The following is a 21,119-nucleotide window of genomic DNA, read 5'->3' on the forward strand; positions in this document are numbered from 1 at the left end:
CTAGGCAAATTTTATAAACACTGTATACTTACGCTACACTAAATTTATTTTTTTTTTAATTTCTTTCTTCAGGCCGGGCGCGGTGGCTCACGCCTGTAATCCTAGCACTCTGGGAGGCCGAGGCGGGCGGATTGCTCAAGTTCAAGAGTTCAAAACCAGCCTGAGCAAGAGCGAGACCCCGTCTCTACTATAAATGGAAAGAAATTAATTGGCCAACTAAAAATATATACAAAAAAAAATTAGCCGGGCATGGTGGTGCATGCCTGTAGTCCCAGCTACTTGGGAAGCTGAGGCAGGAGGATCGCTTGAGCCCAGGAGTGTGAGGTTGCTGTGAGCTAGGCTGACGCCAAGGCACTCACTCTAGCATGGGCAACAAAGTGAGACTCTGTCTCAAAAAAAAAAAAAAAAAAAATTTCTTTCTTCAATAATAAACTTTAGCCTACAATAACTTTTTTACCCTATAAACTTCTTAATTTCGTAAATTTTTTGACTCATGGAGACAGTGATATTCATGATCCTACCCTGTGTAAGCCTAGGCTAATGTGTGTGTTTGTGTCTTAGTTTTTAGCAAAAAGGTTTAAAAAGTAAAAATAAAAATTTTTTAAAATAGAAAAAGCTTATAGAATAAGGATATAAAGAAAGAAAATATTTTTTGTACAGCTATACAATGCGTGTTTTAACTAAGACACAAACACACACATTAGCCTAGGCTTACACAGGGTAGGATCATCAATATCACTGTCTCCACCTCCACATCTTGAACCACTAGAAGGTCTCCAGGGGCAATAACACACATGGAGCTGTCATCTTCTATGACAACCATGCCTTCCTCTGGAATATCTCCTGAAGGACCTGCCTGACCCTGTTTTACAGTTAATTTTTTTTTACATAAGTAGAAAGAATACACTCTAACATAATGATATCTCATCAATAAGAGAATGATAAAAAATGAAATAAAATAATAATAAAAAGTATGTAAATACATATACCAGTAACACTATCATTGATTATCATTATCAAGTATTATGTACTGTACATAATTGTATGTGCTCTACTTTTATGCAACTGGCAGTGCAGTAAGTTTGTTTACACCACGAACATGTCACTAATGAGGTGAGCTAGGACATTACAACAATTATACTAGCTCACTAGGCAATAGGAATTTTTCAGCTCCATTATAATCTTATGGCACCACCATCATGGATATGCAGTCCGTTGTTGACCAAAATGTCCTTACTAGTGCATGACTATATATGAATAAAATTTAGTCTCACAGAAATATGCAATTGGAAAGGGAGGAGCATTTTAGTAGCCCTTTGAGATAATTGTAGGTATTCTTCTTTGATACTATACCAAAACTCAACAAAATGGTAGTCTCCCAAGATTAGTTGTAATGTGGAATTTGAAACCGTATCAGTGAACTTTTCATGTTTTGTTACTTTGAAATCCATTGGTCTATCTTGCACTGGAGTGGATTATTTTTTTTAACCTATACATGATTTCTTAACAGCATGCCTTGGCCATTTGGAAAATATTGGCTCACTGAATTATATAAACATTCCAAACATTGACACATTTCATTATGTAATTATTAGTAAAATGCATGTATACTATTCATTAATATCATCACCGATCTCATCAGAGAAGTCCTGTTGGGAACTTGTCAAGCTCACAATGGTAAATACTCTGATGGGTTCATTTCATTCATTTTTGAGAAAATGTCTGCCAAATATCCAAGTCTGAATAACCATAGATTTTAGTCCAGCTAAAAATAGTTTTCTTCCAGCTAAAAATAGTATTCCATGAAAAAAAGCCACTATTTCCTCCCACAATTCAAACAACTGCACTAGTGCTTTTCCTTGAGCTAACCATTACACTTCGGTTTACAACAGAAGTGCTTTGTGTTTGCTTTCCATGTGGCCACAGGATACAAAATATTAATGTAATGTATAATAAGAATACTAAGAGGAAGTGTATTTGAGCCAGGATTGAATAAAATTAATACATTTTATTGCTTTGTCAAGGACATTCTAAAGTGAATTGGCTTTTCTTTTTCCTGTGAGTTTACGATGATCAAGAAAGAATACAATCACTGTTAGTGCAGTCGTGGTGCCACTGCCATGATTTATACTAAAGTACCAGAAGTTTTACTCACTGTTGCTTTTGCACCAATGTGTCGACATTTGCACATGCCACATCTTAGTGCTATCATAAAAATACTTTCAACCTTATAGACTCCCTAAAAGGGTCTCAGAAAACCCAGAGATTCCAGGGACCACATTTAAGAACCACTATTCAAGATGCTTTAGTGTTTTATCTTTCACAATTAGGTCTATGATCCATGATCCATCTTAAGTTAATTTTTGTGTGTGATGTAACTTAGGGTTCTAGGTCCCTCCCTCATGGATATCCTGTTGCTCCAGCACAATTTATTGAAAAGAACTGAAATGCTATTGGCACCTTTGCTATCCATCAAGTGACTCTATTTGTTTCCTTCCATTGATCTACTATCACTGTGCCAATGTCACACTGTTTTAACTACCAAATTTTACACTGATTTTTTTGTAGTTTAAGTTTTCCAACTTTGTTCTTCAAGATGGTCTAGGTTGTTCTAAGATCTTTATATTAGTGTAATTATTATGTTAAATATTACATAAATTTCAGAATAAACACTTTTCAAAAAGTGCCTGCTGTGATTTAAGTTGCAACTGCACAAATCCAGATACATTTGAGGAGAATTAACATCTTAATGACATTGTGTCATTTCTGCTTGAGTCTTCTTTAATTTCTCCCAGCAACATTTTATAGTTTTTGGTAGGAAGCTTTATTTTCCTTGGTAATATACTGGCGGGAAATATCACTATAATGTCAAACAGGTTGGTAATGATCATCCCTTCTTGTTTCCAACTTCAAAGGGATATGATTAAGTACTATCAAAGGGATATGATTAAGTATTAGCTGTAGGTTTTTTGTGGGTTTGTGTTTTTTGTAAACATGCTTTATCAGATTGAGAATGTTCCTGTCTCTTCCTATTTTGTTTAGAGTTATTACTTAAATGGATGCTGAATTTTATCAACTGTTTTAGCTACGATGTGGTTTTTCCTTTTTCTGTTGATACAATGAGTTGCATAAATCAATTTTAAATTGTTAAAACAAACTTGAACTCCTGAACACCATTTAATCATGATGTACTTACTATTCTTTTCCTATATACTAGATTCACTTTGTTGACATTTATTTAGAATTTTCATATTTATGTTATTAGGGATATTGGTCTACAATTTTCTTTTACTGTAATGTCATGACAAGTTTTGATATCAAGGGTATGTTAACTTCCCAAAACAAGTTTAGGAGTGTTCCCTCTTTCTCTAGTTCATGATTTTTTGTGTAGGTTGTTCTTACTTCTTCCTTCGAAATTTAGAGGAATTTACCACTGAAACCACTTAGGCTTTAAGTTTTCTCTGTGGTATGATTATATTTTGGTTCGAGTTGTTGCAGTGAGATGGATGTCTTCCTACTACCAGGTGCTCTATATTACCTTAAAGTGAAAATCCCCTGGACAGCTTTCTAAAGAGATATGTTATTAAAATCCTTTTACCTCAAACACCTAACTGGAAACTAACAAAATTGTACAGTGTATAGCTGCGATAACTTGCATGTTCCTTTTAAAGAGACTGAATTTAGCAGAATGTTTACAATTTTATGATTTTTTCATATCCTTTCATATGGCACAGTAGGGCTTCTTGTTTAATCAAAATATATACTACACCTACGAGATCTGTGTGGGAGGTGGCATGCAATAGTAGAAAGAACACTTGACAGACAAAATACTGAGTTTTAATTTGAACTCCTAAGAGTTCCTACTGGTCAAGGAAAACATTGTGAGCTTTAAGTTCCTGCAGTACATGCACAAGTAAATGAATCTAAGGTCCTCATGTCACCTTTTAAAATATTCAGACATATTTTATACATCCGTAAGACAAAGACTGCGGGCATAAATGAGACCAACACCCGAGTATCTGGTACCTAGTGCAATAGAACATATCAGTACTTTTGAAGTACTTCTCCTTGATACCACCCTTCATCCTTTTCTAAGAAGTATCCATTATCCTGAATTTTGGGTTTATCATTTTCTTATCATTTTTACATCTGTAGGCTAGCCCTAAACAATTAATTGTTTGATTTACAGGCACTTAACACTTTTCATAGTTTTATACTGTACAAGTTCCTTTGCAGTTTTTTTCCCCTTGAATTTCACATTTGTGAATTTTGGCTAGTTGATATGGGTAGCAGTAGTGAAAGAACTCTTGTCTCAAAGCTCTGGGATTGGGTTTCCCCCACTACAGAGTGTGCAGACTGGATCATCTCTAAACACTCCTCCAGATCTGAAATCTTAATTTTACTTTTCATAGTAAGTACAGAGATATAGTTTGTTCCAACAATACAGTTTTGGTCATAATTATGAGGTGAGGATGACTGTTTGATCAGGGACACAATCCCTTTGGCAAATGTGTCATGGTATTATTTTCAGACATGTTGGCAAAATTTAAAGATTACTTGAATATAATACTTCAGCATGCAAGAGAAGTCATTTAATAGCAGGTTTGAAGTGATCAGAAAAGACAGAATTCACAATGCAAAAATGCAAAGTTTATTTTCTTAAATAAAATACTATATTCATATCTATACAAATAATTATTACAACCATTAAAATGTTACATTTAACAATAAAAATTTCAAAACTTTAAACAAGAGCATGGTTCAGAATATTCACACCCTAATACAATGCATTTGTAAAAAGATGTCAAAATAAACAGGACCTATTCTTATTTACAACTGTAGGACAATCCTGATCATATTATACATATCTGCTCTGGATTCCTTTACAAAACAAATTAGCTTCCATTAGAATTATAAACCGGATGATTTACAGTAATAGGACACAGTGCATAGCAGACACTGCTGCTGTGGGAATAGATACAAATATTACACTATTGAAAGCACTAAAATTAGTTTTTTTTTCTGGTGACTGCCCTACAGTAAGCTTCTCGCCCAGTGTATCTATAAATAATTTGTGAAGGTAATTATGTTCTCCTCAGATTTTTCAATATTTTTTTTACCAAAGTGAAAATATATGTGTGTGTGTATATACATATACATGGCCTGCTGAAAGTGGAAGTGAATCTTTTCTTCACAGTAACACAACTGCAGCATCTTAAGCAACACTGTCTGGTCCCTTTCTTCTTGGAAGATCAACAGTTCAACGCCCCTTAAAGGTTACCACCACAGTCAAGTCCAGTGCCTCCATGACCTCACAGATAAAAAATGATTTTAAGACTTTAGGGGAGGACAGAGAAGTCTCAGAAAAGTGAAGAGGAGATTTGGATGGATCAAACTTTAAGCACCTATGACATAGTATGGTATATAGCTGTACACACAATTAGGCAAAACAAAAAAAAAATTAAAGATCTTTGTTAAAAAATGTGTTAAATTACAAATGAAGAGTTAACTCCTATGTTTCATGAAATCTCTAGTGACAGATTATGCAGTCATCCTATGTAACACCAATTTGGATTTTATGCCCAATCAATATTTGCAACCCAAGTTGGCTCATGTTTATGAAGCATCTGACCATGTACATGCACCAGAAAAAAATTATACAGTTGACACAATTTGTGTCAATCTAGAAATAAGGATGTTGACTACCACATACAAGCTCTGAGTTTAAAAGGAGTTTTGCTACTAACTAGTAAAGTGGTTTTTTCACAAGATCAGCATCAAAGATGGCTCAGAGAACGATAAGGCAACAGTGAGAAACATCAGCTGTACTTGTCTTCTAGGAGGTGTCTGATTACACAGCATGTCCCATCCCAGCTGATCCTGTGCTCTCACAGAGGAGGGGGTGAGCGATATGTTCCAGTGCTGGTCTAAGGACCAGAGGCACAGTTTCAGATAAAGTGCAGTACCAGGTAGAGGCATGTGGACAAATGTAGAAGCTCTGTGTCCAACAAGGTCCTCGAGCTTCTCACCAGCGTATCTGAACTATCTCAATCTAAACTTTGTGTCCCCCCACAGACTCGAGTGGAAACGCTCTCTTAGGTTTCACTCTAGTAGAAACCTACACAGAAGAGTAGAATGCAGAGAGAATAAAGTTAAAGGGTCCAAAAAGGACCCTTTTCTGTTAAACTCTGGGGAAGGAAAAATGCTAACATTCAGCCAAAAAAGGCATCTTGCGAAGAAACTTAACTTCTGCCTTCCATTTGCATATAGGTTCCACAAAATCGTCCCGCACAGATTAACCTCTCACTAGATCATCTGCCTGTGGGCTGTTACTGTTGTCTTCTTCTGCAGGCAAAGAGAGCACTTATACAGATAACAGAATTACAACCTAGTCTGTTCATTTTGGTACAACCTTTGCCCCTTCTTCATTCCTCCATGGGAAAAAACAAGTCCCCCAAACCAAGATGCAGAGCTATGTGGCACACTGAAATATTTTGAATCAATTTTGAACTAGTTGCCCCCCCCCCAAGAAATTGTTGTTGTCCTTTAAGAGAATAGGTGGCATGTGGTTCCCAAAGCCAGGAATTGGAAATCACTGATTTGGGAGTATGATTCCCTACCACACATAGGCTGATCTAAGAGATGATGGGCCTGATAAACGTTTCAAGGCAAAGGAGTAATCATCCTAAGGAAATGACCAGGCTTCCTCCCTGATATTTGAAATGGAGTAGAGGGAAGAAAATAAGAGCCTAAGTACTTACATAGAGAAGATAAAACTAAGAAGATGTATATTAATAATATTGTACCCTTTCTCAAAATTTTAAAATTTTACTCCCATTAAAATGTGTTTCCATATTTTCTGAAGTATAAGTTTTAGCCTCTCCAAGAAATTACTAATGTAACAAGGCAAGAGAAAGGCAAATGAATTATCTTTAAAATACTTAAATAATTTTGTATTTTATGAAGGTTAATTTTTAAAGCTTGATCTTTGTTGCAGTTCAACATAATCCTGATATGTGACTAGAAATTGCTACAAAAGAACAATTCCTCCCTTTTCTTTCACAGTTCTGATATGTTAAATTTTATGAAACATGATCACTGTGGAATTCCCATGCCTTACTTAGAAAAAAAGGTGCCGTCCTCTGGTATCCCAAGAGGTCTTACAATAAAAACAAATACAAATTTACTGAAGTGGTATAAAATCTATAAGCCATCTCAAAGCAACTTGTATTTTCCACACACAAAAAAGAAATGACATCAAACTGGATTCCTTTTATCTATGACTGACTCATTAAAAGCTTATACATAGGCCGGGTTTGGTGGCTCCATGCCGGTACTCCTAGCACTTTGGGATGCCAAGGTGGGCGGATGCGTGAGGCCAAGAGTTCGAGACCAGTCTGGGCAATTGGGACCCCCGTCTCTACAAAACATAAGAAAAATTAACCTGGTGTGCTATGCCTGTAGTCCTAGCTACTTGAGAGGCTGAGGCAGGAGGATTGAGTGAGCCCAGGGGTTTGAGGTTGCAGTGAGCTATCATGACCCCACTGCACTCTAGCCTGAGTGCCTAGGTGACAGAGTAAGACCCTGTCTCAAAAGAAAAAAAAAAAAAGCTGATGCATGAGATCTGAAATTTTTCACTTCATTAGAAGTTACCATTAAATGTTGAGAAGAATCAACTAATCTCTATAACTGATTACGTGTGATCAATAATGCTAAAAAAAAAAAAAAGAGAAATGATTCAATCAACGATTCTCACTTGTGACTCAGACATAACTTGTGTATTTCCAGAAGTTACAAAATTATTTGTGGAACTGGTTTTTTACTTTCTCTAGTCATATATTAGTAAGCCAAGGATAACATTACATTCATTATAACCAAAACTGACTATGTTTTCTGCCATTCCTTTACCAAAATTATATCTAGATACCACTAGATATTATATAACAAATTTCCTCCCAGAAATTATGTAGCTCTAATTATCAATTCCTTAATACTGCTAGTACACCTCATATACTCATGCTTTTAAATCAAATAAGTACTACAGTCTGAACACTTTCAGAATTGAGCCCATATATGAAATGAACTCTTACATACACATGCACCTGTGTAAAATAATTAGAGCTACAAGTAAGCAGGGACCCAGTTATTTGCAGGTGGTCACATCTTTCTTCAGATGATCAAATAAACCTTCTGAGACTCAATCAAGATCAAAATGTTATATTGTTGGAATGAAAGCTCTGAGAAATGCTAATCCTATCTCTGAACGTAGCTGAGCAGGAACATATAGTCAATGCAACAGAAATATCTGCAAGTAGCAGGCTTTGAGGCCTTTGCATTGCAATGTTCAAATTGACCTTCTCTTTAGCCTGTTACCTTAATTCCAATTATACCTAAAGTCCTCAGTCCTCCAGAACTCAACAGCTGTGGGGGTGGGGCGTGCACTGGGGAGGAGAGGTAAGAGAGAGAGGGGAGGAGGGAGTGAGAGCAGAGAGAGGGAGGGAAGATGAATGTCAAACACACAGAAAACTGCCCCTCTTGAAATTGGTAGATTAGACCTTTCAAATACAAAGAAGAACTTGAACATTAAAGCTTAAAATTCAGTTAAGAGAATGAAAAAGCAAGTCGTAAATGTTACTTTTTTTTCTCAATAAAAAGTTTTGACTACTGTGTTTTCTGTTGGTCTTTTTTAAGTAACTTATTCATGAAGCTCTCCTATTCCTTCCCAAGACCATTTTGAAGGAAGAAAATACAGGTTTTTCTTGTTATCAATTTTTTTTTTTTTTGCCTCCAAGAAGCTGCTTTAGTTGGCAGCAGAAAAAGATAGGAAAGTTTGGTAAGAACAGTTAAAGAGGCACAACTGACCCTTTTGCTGAGTCTTTAGAAGAGGTATTCACTGGAGTTAACTGCTCTGACCAGGCCTTAGGAGGCTTTTTTAGGATAAGAAAAAAAAAAAATGCTGGTCCTTGTGCTCACTTTGTTAATAGAGCAGACAGAACAATTTATATGTATCTCTCCCACCCATCCTGGGTTTTTTGGCAGAATATAACAATAAAAGTAATGGGCTTAATGGATTTAAGAAAATGAGTGTATACTTAGGTTTTTAAAGTATTCAAAATTGAATATATGCATTTTTAAATTTATTATTAACATCAGTGGGACTTTTAAAAACTCCCCCCTACATGAAGTTTCTCTATACTTTATCAGGTCTCAGGTGTCAATTTTCCATTGTCAGATGACAGGCCTATCTTTAAAGGGCGAGTTTATACTCTAAAAATCTGTCTGTGTACACACAAACACACACACACACACACACACACACACACGGACATATATAAAGACTATTTTTCTGAAGCACCATTTCACATCTACCAACAAGAAAAATAACGAACAAATTCATCTTCTCATTATAACTGTGTAATGAAGAATAACAATGCAATATACAATGCTGTATTTAAAAATATAAATACCATCAGTAAATTAAAATAGTGACAGAGCTTAAAACTCTGTTCAGAAATATTTTAAAAGTAAGGCTCAAATATGTAGATTCCAAACACACATCTGATCGATCCTAATATTTAAATGAATGCAGAAGAATTCATTTGAAGATCAAATAAACAGAATGAAGAGAGAATATTAAATCAAAATCCAATCGATGAAACACCAATCGCTAACTGAACTCATGCAAAACTCCACAATCTAACTGCTTTCATCCTTATGGCCCTGATGCAAAGGCAAGTACAAAATGGAGAACATCTATGTACTTTTTAGCTTTCTCTTTTTAAGGCTAATTGTCTAAGGAAGACCTTTGCTTTAAAGGATCTTGGCACATTAAAGAATTTAATGAATAAGACATGGAATTCAGATAATTTATGGATTGTTATAATTAGGAAAGAAGCTTCTACCTAAACCAAACCTTGGGAATAAAGGCTGATTAAACATTTCATTTATCTGTTAACTGCTTGATTTTAACTACAGACTTTCAATTCAACATCAATTCAATACCTGCCATGGGTAAGATGTTGACATTAGCCAGCATTTGGTTATGAGCCACTGTGTTTTATCAAGTTGCCTGTATTTTTAGATAGCCACTCAACTATCTCAAATATCTGTTCTATAAATTATCAACAATTAAGTTTAAAATCTAGACTCCTTCCTATTACCCAGCACATGCCCAGATGATCTTCCCCAACTTCCAGGTGATTAGTATTTAGGGAACATAAGATTACAAATCAAACTTGGAAATGCAAATGTGCTTGAAAAATAAAAAAGCATGCCATGTAGTTGAAAATGAAAGATAACGTATTTCTGACAATCCCATGTTTGCTTCATCTTTGACACAGCTTCCCTACATTCAGAGGGTAACAAGTAAAATTAATTATACAAACATGAAGACACACACACACAACCCCTCTCCTCATGTACATGTATGTGTGCACGCACACACAAATACATTTGTAATCTTACCCGTTACCTTTACCTTTAGTTTATTGGTATTTAAACAGCTGAACTACAATCATGACCCAAAATATGGCTTATGTTGTGGGCAGGTCTGTTTGAGGACTGCTTAGAAGAGTCAGAGGCAGAGGAGTTTGCTATTGTAAGCAAAGGTGACATTGCTGAACCATCAGGAAGAGCTGTAGCTATTTCTGGAAACAAAGATGTCATATTAAAATTGGATAAGTGAGAGTTGGTCATGTGCATTGGTGGCATATCAGGAAGAAGAGGAAAACTTGGTTGGGCAAAGCCAACAGGTCTGGGAGGAGATAAAATTGATCCAAATCGGTTATTTAAACTTCCACTGTTTACCTTCTCTGTGCTAGGATTTGAGAACATTTGATTAGAAAAATAGGGGATCGAGATATCATTGGACAGTGTAGGATGGGCAGGAGAATATGGGGGGTAGAAGGAGGGCAGGGTATTTTGGGGATCTACTGGGATGAGGGCTGGTGCTCGAGTGGCACTAGGCTGAGTAACCTGTGGAATGAAAGAAGTATTAGCATTTATTGGTGGATTCATGCCACCCTCAGGAATAAAGGGAAAACCAAAATTCTGTGATAGCGTATGCTGGTCAGGACCTGAATTATCATTAGGTACTTGTGGGCTATCAGGCATGAAACGAACAATACTTCCTCTCTTCTCTGCAGCAGGTTGTTGACGTCCAAGAATCATACTGCCACCGGCAGAGAGAGGAAGATGGGGAAGACTTGGATCAAAGACATTACTATGTCTTTGGTTTCCAGACCGGTTCCTTTCAGGCTGACGGATTTTGGAACCACTGCTGTCTTGCAAGGGATGCCTCGATCTCTGGGGAACTGAAGAATTAGCTTGGCGTACAGGAGGCCCTTGATCAGCATTTCCATGAGACACAGACGGATGTGGCAAAGCTGGCCTTGCAACCCCATGCATGTTGGTTGTGACTGGAGGGTTCATGTGGCCCTTGGTCCCATGACTGTCAGTAATCCTTATAGGATTGGATTTCTGTACAGAAACATTGGGACTTGTGTTTCGACCTTGAATATCTCCTGAGGAAGAAGAACTTGAAAAGGGAATATTCAAGGTGCTGTTCCTGGTGTTAATTGCACCTAAAGACATGTCACAACTTTCCCTGTTCTGACTCTCACTCTCTCTCCTAATGTGGACGCTTTCATGAGTTGGAGGACAATTGTACTCAATTGCAGAGGATGGACCACACTGTGTATTCCTCTGATGTTCTGAGAGTGGTCTCTGGCTCCCAATGACCTGATCACCAAGATGAGGGGCAAGTAAACTCTGCATGAAACTTTGGTGACATGTATTTTCACCATCCCTTGACGGGAGAGCATTTCCTGTTGGGATGCTCTGAACTGGTGGGTAAGGTAATCTCTTTTGACGGTCGATTGGTGGTGGGCCAGTGTTTTGACTGATTCGAAAAGCCTGGGGCTGCATACTCCTCAGTGAGGATACAGGGTTACCTATTTCATTATTTCTTGAAGATTGTACATCAAAATTACTCTGGGGCTGCTGACTGGTTCCACTTGGTTTAAATGTCTGACAATCAGAAAGGCGGATATCTGAGGCTACGGTATGGTCCACACGGCCCTGCATATTATGAATAGCCAAACTCTTATTCCTAGGAACATCAAGATAGCTTCTCATTTCAAGCTGATCTGAAACCCTGGACCCCTGAATTGATATACCCATTCTCTGCTCCGAATTCGAAGATGTCTTTCCAATGAGTGCCTCAGCAGAATAACTTGAAACTCTATTTCTCTCTGGCCTATGTGGAGTACAGGTCATGTCTGAAGGTCTAGTCACAATACTTGGTTGGGACACCATTTGCTGCTCTAAGCCTCTTGATGTCAAAAGCCTCTGCATTGGATTATGCCCAGATACATGTTCAGAAGAAACCCCTGAGCCTTGCTGTCTGCTTCCAACATCCTGCTGTTGGTGCATAATATCTTGATTGAGATGGTTCTGGGGATGGTTATGGTGGTTCCGGCTAGTTGAAGGGTTTTCACAGCTCTTCTCTGGCTGGGAACTTCCAAAGTGCTGCTGCATTTGTTGCTGCATCTGTTGGTGGTGGGGATGTGGCTGACCACTCTTGGGTCGGGACTGGTCAGTTCCGTGGTGCTTCGGTTGTAAGGAAAGCTGAGAGGCCTGACTGCCCTGAACGAGATTCCTCTTTTTCTGCATCTGAACTTCCTGTTGTAGAGTCCTCTGTTGGTGGACATTATGGGGCTGAGAGTGGACAGAGCTATCTGCATGAGGTACATGATGCTGCAGTTGATACAAGTGATGCCTCTCTCTTAACTGTCCTGCTTGCTGTTGCTGCTGCTGCTGCTGCTTTAGGTAGAGATGGTTACTATGAAGGTGAGATACCCCTTGAGCTGGAACATGCTGTTGCAGAGCCTGTAGATGTTGACTTGCCTGGGTTTGCTGCTGCTCAGCAACTGAAGGCTGAGAACTACACTGAACTTCAGTTTGCCTCAATGCAGGGGCCACAAAGTTGTTACCAGGGGGAAACAATCGTGCAAGGCCATCTCCATGTGCTGGGTTGCTAACAGGCACAGCTGAGTTTGAAGAGTTGGGGGGAATCTGACTAACCATCATTTGAGTCTGATCAGAAATGCTGTCTGGAGTTCTGCTCATCAGGGACATACTTTCAAGCCTGAGGGGGGCTGGCTGACAATGCTTCTGACGTTTCGCTGAGGACAGTAAAAGGTCATCTTGGACGGCACGCTTGGCAGAATCCTTACGGCTTTCATGACTTGGCTTTAAGAGTGGCTCTTGAATCTGTGAATTTGGTATGGTACTAGTCAAAGTGTTTAGCTGTTCTTGGGAATATTCGGGCATCAGAGATGGTCCAGGGGGCTGACTGCCATAAGAACTAGATGAAACAGTCAGATTGACCGTTGCAGGAACAGTTGTTTGATCTGAAGTTTGGGCTAAACCCGCACAGCTGACCAAAGGATGGCTGATGCTGCTCTGATGTATAAGGTTATTCACACTTAAACTGGTGATGCTTGGTGGCTGAGACGGCGAAGCCTGTAAAGAGGCATTTGATGTTTTAATTCCTAGAGAACAACTTGGTTTCTCCAGGGGCCTATCCACGGTTGCTTCAATCGAATCCTGAGAATTGAATTCATTTGCTGTTGCTTCTGCCTGTCCTGTGCCATTCTCTTTAGGTGCCTGTGATTTGAAAGCTGGGTTTCCCTCTAAAGATGATGCTTCAGAAGGCTTTGAAGTAACTTCTCTTACATCAGCCTGGAGGCCAACTCTTCCCTTCTCAAGGTTCTCCTGGTCAAAAATAGCTCTTGCTGCTAGAGCTACTATATCAGTTTGCTCTGCAAAGGTACAGCTGTCACACGTATTAGTTGTTGCACTGCTGGTCACATCCTCTCTGGTTGTTTCAGGAAGCATGGATGCAACTGAGAAACTACGACTGCTGCCAGAGCTGGTCGACATGGGAGAGTCGGCCTGCCTACTGGTGAGCAAAGAACCATTAATAGCCTCCTGATCAGGGAGGCAGGAATGATGCTGTGGCGGGTCTCTGTCATCACTGTTCATCAGTAACAGTTCCTGTTTGGGATGTAAATTAACACTCGAGTCAACTATTTTAGAATTTTCTGAAGAAAATTCAGGATGATCCATCTGATCTGAAAGAGATGATTTCTGAGAGTCTTTTTCTTTAGCAAGATCAGATAGCAATGTACTTAAACCTTGCCCCTTTAAAAGACCTGTGGTTTGCATTGTATCTGATGACTCTTGCTCCACCCTGCAAGGTTCAGCAATGATTTCTACCTCAGAAACACAGTCAGCACTTGTAGTGTTTGTGGTAGATGACAAACCAGAAACCTGAGAAACCAAAATGTGAGGATCGTTTGGAGATGGAATCAATGCAGTGGCTGAAGTGCAGGATTTGGCAGCATCTGACAATGCTAAACTAGTTGGTGGTTTATCCTGAGATGCCTCTCGTTGCAAACTGGGGGTAGAATCTTTGGATTTTTCTGGGGCTACTGGAAAATGTTCACTTGTTACAGATTCTTGGGAGGGCGAGCTAGACTCTTCTGATGACTTAGCTTTGGATACAGACTCAGGTATTACTGATTCTGAATTAAGAACATCCAAAGAATGTGAAGCAGAAACACTTACACTATTTGCCTGGGACACAGGGACAGATGGTAACACAACAGGGAGGCTTTCCAGCAGTCCCTCATTACAGGGTGGCTCTGCTGAGCCTTCAGTGCTGGGGCAGTCCAACTTGCTCACATCTTTGACTGGATTCAGGGGACATGCTGACTTGTTTGCTGCCAAGTGTTTCTTGGCACCCGGTTTCTTATTCAACCTTTTTGACTTCACATTAGGTGGCAAACAAGCAACAGTGTTCACTGAGGGAGTAGTCGCTAGATTATAAGTACTGGGTAGTGTGGCTGAATTCTCTGTTGTCATGGGAGGTGCTACAGTTGTTGTTAAAGAAACACAGTTAGCTGGGGAGGTTTGACTATTTGCAGTAGTTGGAGGATTGGCAGGCTGGCTAATCGACAATTGTACACAGCTTTGCCCAGCCATCTGTGATATGCTTTGATTGAGGCTGGCCAAAGCACCAAATGTATTCAGGGCAACATTGGTATTTGGATCTTCGCTGGTGGTGGGTTGAATAATTTGCATAGGGGTTTGATTTGTAGTTCCTGATGAAGACATCACAGGCTGCAAAGCAAAGAGCTGCCCATTTAAAGAAATGGTTTGAGGCTGTTGTTGGTTTGACATAGTAACAGAAAAAGTTTGGGTTGAATTGGATGGTGATAAAGATGAAGGTCTTGGTAATATGTGGACAAGATGCTTTCCTCCAAAAGTCTGTGGGGTTGAAACATTTTGCACTGAATTATTAGACCCTATTATAGCATTGGCTCCATTGACAGGCAGTCGAACAGAACCAGCAGGTGGAGCAGAGAGAAGTGGCAAAGGAGTCTGATTAGCTGCCTGTATGATTACTATCTGTTGACCTACTGTTTGGTTGGGAACCTCTGCCCTCACCACTGTTGGGCACGGGGTGGTGCTGGGTGGCTGGAGAATGATAACGTTTTGATTAGCTGGAGCTGTATTCACAGCTGGGCCAACTGGCTGAGCCATATGAATCACTTGCATTGTTGAATTCAGTGGAAGGATATTTTTTGGAGGCTGAGATTTAACTTGTGGCTGGGCAATTAGTGGCTGCATAGGTAGAGATGGACACGAAGGCAAGGTTACAACTACTTGCTCAACTGGCTGCCCATCTGCTGGAAAGGAATTACTCAAGTTAATGCCTGCAGCCACATGTCTATTGTGGTTGCTCGTGGTGGGGCTAGTCCCAGACTCATTTAATACTGGAGTCACAGTGGAAGATGGTGTCTGGCTTAAGGGCTGAATAGTGTTTCCTGCCAGTTGCAAAGTAGTCCATGTTGTCTGTGTGTTTCCAGCTGAAGAAATTCGGGTAAGGCTATTAATGTTTTTCAAATCTGAAGCACTAACACTTGAAGAAGGCAAAGAACAAGAAGGAGTCCAACCATTGTCCAAAGGGTGTGCAGAAAGAGTGCTTACAAGAGTGGTGGTCTTCCCTACTCCAGGGGCAGATGGTGCCACTGCTGTGGTTGTACTTGTTGAGCCTGCACTCTTGCTAGTGCTCACTGGAGAGGAATCACCTGCAGATCTAGGAGGCTGGGAGCAGACTGTGGTGGTGACTGAAACAACAAAGGTGTTTTGCAAATCACCTCTGAAGTCCTGTATGTTCAGGCAGGACGTGTTTCCATGGTGCACTTTAGTAGCAGCTGCTGAGGAACTGGGGAGAATGCTTGTAGCACAAGGGGCTGTTTTCTTCAATAATTTGGGGCTCTCTTGTCCATTCTTATTTTCAGAAGAATTTTGATCATTTAAACATGTGTTCAAGGAACGATGTTGATGAGGTTCAGGCCCAACTGGAACAGCAATCAGTGAGCTACCAGTGGCACCAAGCACACTCGATTCGCTTTCAGAGGTGGAAAGCTCAAGAATATTTTGAGCAGAAATGGTAGCAGGAAGACAAAGAGGAACAGGCTGGTTGGTAGCTAATGCAGAAACCGTGGTCTGATGCCATGGCTTGTTTTCAGGAGGGTAAACTCCAGAAATAGACACAGGAGTCACAAGATTGCAAGTCCTCTGTACTGGCACCACGTTGGCAGTTTGCTTTTGTAAATTATGACCAACATTAAAGGTTATCCCTTGAACAGCTGTTCCCTGGCTGTTTCCACCAGGCTGACTCCCATTGGAATAAACAATGATATTTTTCTGAACCTGGTCACTAGGAATAACAACAGAGACCTTTGAGTTTTTAAGATTTCCTTTCCAATGGATTGTAGGGTCATCATATAAGCATATGTCATTTGCTTTCAGTAATTCAATATATCGGCCATTTTCTTTTTGGATTTCTTCCAGTTGTTTCCGTAGCTTTTTAATTTCTTCAGCTATAATATTAAAAGTAAAAATTAAAAATACTGGTGAATGATAGTATTTATAATAACTTGGGAAAGAACTGTGCCCTAAACTACTGAATTCTAATTCTAGCATTCTAAATACCTCAACTGAAAATCATCAGCTCTTTTCTAACATACCTTCTTTCTTCTTTTTTAGACTGGTATCTCAAACCCCGATCCCTTCCTTTTAAAAGTGTAAACCTTTAAAGGTCAACACCTGAAAATTTACTCATAATATAGAAATCTCAAAATTCCTAATTCAAAAATTTCCAACAGGGCAGCTACATAGGTGCAGCAAGAGAAGACATATTGATATCATGGTAACATGCTAGGAAAATAACACTGAATATCAATATAAAACCATTTAAATAAATGCTATAACAGCTAACATTACCAGTGGCGGTAACAGATAGTCTCTTTTACGAATGGCTTTAGTTTCTATTTTACTCTTTGAAACCACGGAGACTGAAAGGAACAAGAACACGTAAGAAGCAAAAGCAAAGAAAGCATCTACGGAGAACCTGCATTTGCGGTGGGAGGGCCAGTGCAGGCACGCTATTGAACAATGAAGGCGTCTGTCACAGCCCTACTCCTTTCTAAGGGAGATAGTTTCACCCACAGGCCCTACTAATGGGGCAGCCTGGGCTGCTGGTATTGTGTTCTGTGACCTTCTACGTCCCCATCTGCCATGCATAGTGGTGAGTATTCTAATCCATCCCCCACCAAACCTCAAGGCCAATTAATGCCCTAGGAGATAGCCTGAAACGAAAAGTTCCCTTCTAACAAGGATGAGCTGAGACTAGCAGATCATTTTTCTCAGATATTTGAAATAAGAAGCAAAAGAAAGACGCCAGTGTGCCACGGACATTATGGACCAAGTAATAACGATCACTGTTCTCACTTATTACACATTTACTGCTTGGCATTTTTCATTGACTGTCTCATTTAACAATAACAACAACAACAATAACAACAATGATGATAACAGCTGACATTTATCAAGCATTTACTATGTGCTAGGCTTTAATCTGAGTGCTTTATTGTTACTATCTCTTTTAATCTTCATAAGAACCTTAAGATGGGAACTACCTATTATTATCACCATTTTCAGATGTGAGAAATGGGCTCAGAGTAGTTACATAATTTTCCTAAAGTTGGCCAGGTATACACTATGATCATTCCCATTTTAAGATTGGGAAACTCAGCCGGGAGCGGTGGTTCATGCCTGTAATCTTAGCACTCTGGGAGGCCAAAGCAGGAGGACTGCTTGAACTCAGGAGTTTGAGACCAGCCTGAGCAAGAATGAGACCCTGTTTCTATTAAAAAGAGAAAAAATTAGCCAGGTGTGGTGGTGCACGCCTGTAGTCCCAGCTACTCAGGAGGCTGAGGCAGGAGGATCACTTGAGCCCAGGAGTTTGAGGTCACTGTGAGTTACAATGATACCACGGCACTCTAGCCTGGGCAACAGAGTCAGAAGAGAGAAAAGAAAGAAAAGAAAGAGAGGAGAGGAGAGAAGAGGGGAGGAGTGAGAGAGGAGAGGGGATAGGGGAGAGAAAAGAGATTGGGAAACTGAGACTTGGAGAGGTTAAGTAACTGGCTAAAGAGTACTGAGTGAGTAAAAGAAGCTGAGATTCAAGCCCAGGGGGACCTGACCCCAAGGCCATTGCTTTGACCACCGTGCATGTGGACAATGAGTATGCGCAGGAAGCTGCTGGGAGGAAAAAAGAGGCTAGAGTAGATAGTGCAGATGCACAAAAGAAGAACCACAGAAATCATGATCATGACTGAGATGATAAATAGCCAGATTTAAGCTGCCTCCAACTGCCAGCCTGGCTGGTCAGTTTTTTATGAGGCCCGGGCAACCTGTATTTTTTCAATAGTTTCTCCTTTTTCAAAGGTAACTTGATTGCCTGAGCCTCTGTGCTTTGAAATCAAAGGAGCCTTCATTGGAAAAATCTATTCATATTGGCCTTACCATCCATCCCTTTTACAGAGAGTCTCAAAATGGTTATCAAACTTGTATTACATATGTAACCATCTGACAGGATTGCAAAAAAGGACCTAGACCATAAAAGACAGCTGACCTAGGTGAGGGGGTAAGTGGCTATTTAACTAAAAGTAAAGGAGGAGAATTCTGAATGCTGGCCTCTCGGATATGCTTTCTGGCATCCTTCTCATCCATCACAATAAACACAGCCCAGCACCCTCCCTACCTCAGCAAATTCTGCCCTTTTTTCCCCCTCCTTTTACAGTGGCCTGCTGAGCTGTCACAGGAAATTTTCTCTGTGCTCTTGTCAAAGCCATAAATAAAAGACAATTCAAACTGGCCTACTACCCTGAGCTCTACACTTGCCTGGGATGTTTTTCTTTTCAGCTGCTATAAGGAAATCTCTCCAAAACTGGTAGAAAAACAGAATTCACTGGACAGCATTAAAAAAGTCACCTCCATCTAAAAGTCAAATATCGGCCGGGCACGGTGACTCACGCCTGTATTCCTAGCACTCTGGGAGGCCGAGGTGGGCGGACTGCTCGAGGTTAGGAGTTTGAAACAAGCCTGAGCAAGAGTGAGACCCCGTCTCTACTAAAAATAGAAAGAAATTAATTGGCCAACTAATATATATAGAAAAAAATTAGCCAGGCATGGTGGTGCATGTCTGTAATCCCAGCTACTGGGGAGAGGCTGAGGCAGCAGGATTGCTTGAGCCCAGGAGATTGAGGTTGCTGTGAGCTAGGCTGATGCCATGGCACTCACTCTAGCCTGAGCAACAAAGGGAGACTCTGTCTCAAAAAAAATAAAAATAAAAAAAGATAAAAGTCAAATATCATTAAATGATCAGGCAGTCTGATGCACACATTACACACAGTATAAACAATTACGAACTGAATGTTTCAGCCTTTTTAGTTAATGCATAGTTGTCTTGGCATGGGTATATACTAATCTTTTTTTTTAAGTTACACTGAATAGAACTCCCCCTAGCTGCAGGGTAAGACTGAAATAAAGGAGATTTAGTATTACTAATAGTATCATGAGTTAGGCAAATATGATTCCCCAGAAGAGTCCAAAATCAAAATTATGTATGCCTACAAGATTAGAGTTGCTCACAGAGGAAGGAAAAAAGTTAAACTAAAATGAATGTATTTGCAACACTATTCTTCTGGACCAATTGAATGCAGGGTCTTCATAATGTTTTGGGGTAAAAAGGCCTTCTATATCCTAACATAAGTTTCACTGTGACACAAAGGCCTAAACATTGAAAAAAAACAACAAAAAGTGAGAATCTTCAAGTCTTTACCTTGTTCATTATTGCCTCCATTAAGCAGGAGTTCATCATTTTGCCTTTTCAATTCTGTTATATATTTAAAGGCTTGGTCCAGGATCATATTCTTGCTCTGCCAAGAAAAAAAAATTAACCATTTAAAAGTTTCACTGAAGGGTAAGAACTTGCCAGAAGAAACTTAAAGCTTTGTTTGCATCATATATATGTTATGTATCTCTTCAAAATTTAACGCAGGCACCATATTCAAAAGCTTCTACTATTCATTTTTCATTTATTAAATATTTATTGGGCATTTACTATGTGTCAGGCTCTGCTCTAGGCGCTGGGGATATATTAGTAAAACAGACAAAGTCTCTGCCCTTGAGGAACAACACATACACACACACACACACACACACACTAATCAGGTGGTGGTAAGATTACACACACATGTGAATGAAGAGAAAAATAAAGCAGTGTAAAGAGGAGGCTAGAATAATGGTGGAGGTTACTCTGTACAATGGACTGAATGTTTGTGTACCCCTAAAATTCGTAAGTTGAAACATTTATCCCCAATATGATAGTATTTGGAGGTAGAGCCTTTAGGAGGTAATTAGGTCATGACAGTGGAGCGCTCATGACTGGATTTGTGCCCTTATAAGAAGAGACAGAGAGGGATGATCTCTCTCTCCACCATGTGAGGACATAACCAGGAAGCAGGCCCTCACTAGGATCTGACGGCCGGTGCCTTGATCTTGGACGTCCCAGCCTCCAGAACTGTGAGAAATAAATTTCTGTTGTGTAAGTCACCCAGTCTATGGTATTTCTGTTATAGCAGCCTGAACTTAGACACTCTGCTACAATGTTTTTTATATGGAAGATGAGGAAGGCCCTTAAG

General features: G+C 39.6%; 1 protein-coding gene across 4 annotated transcripts in view; it reads right to left on the reverse strand.

The window, feature by feature from the left end:
* Nucleotides 1-4,380: 4,380 nt before the first annotated feature.
* Nucleotides 4,381-21,119, reverse strand: part of USF3 (upstream transcription factor family member 3) — a 49,806-nt gene continuing 33,067 nt past the window's right edge. For all 4 annotated transcript variants that reach the window (XM_020287441.2, XM_020287447.2, XM_020287449.2 and 1 more), the window contains 2 exons: nucleotides 20,258-20,354; nucleotides 4,381-16,955 (listed from right to left, as the gene is read on the reverse strand). In XM_020287441.2, coding sequence (XP_020143030.2) covers nucleotides 10,495-16,955; nucleotides 20,258-20,354 — 6,558 coding nt within the window. In that variant the 3' untranslated portion in view covers nucleotides 4,381-10,494. The remainder of the gene's footprint in view (nucleotides 16,956-20,257; nucleotides 20,355-21,119) is intronic.

Source organism: Microcebus murinus, chromosome 1, assembly GCF_040939455.1.
Source record: "Microcebus murinus isolate Inina chromosome 1, M.murinus_Inina_mat1.0, whole genome shotgun sequence".
Classification (NCBI taxonomy): Eukaryota; Metazoa; Chordata; class Mammalia; order Primates; family Cheirogaleidae; genus Microcebus; species Microcebus murinus.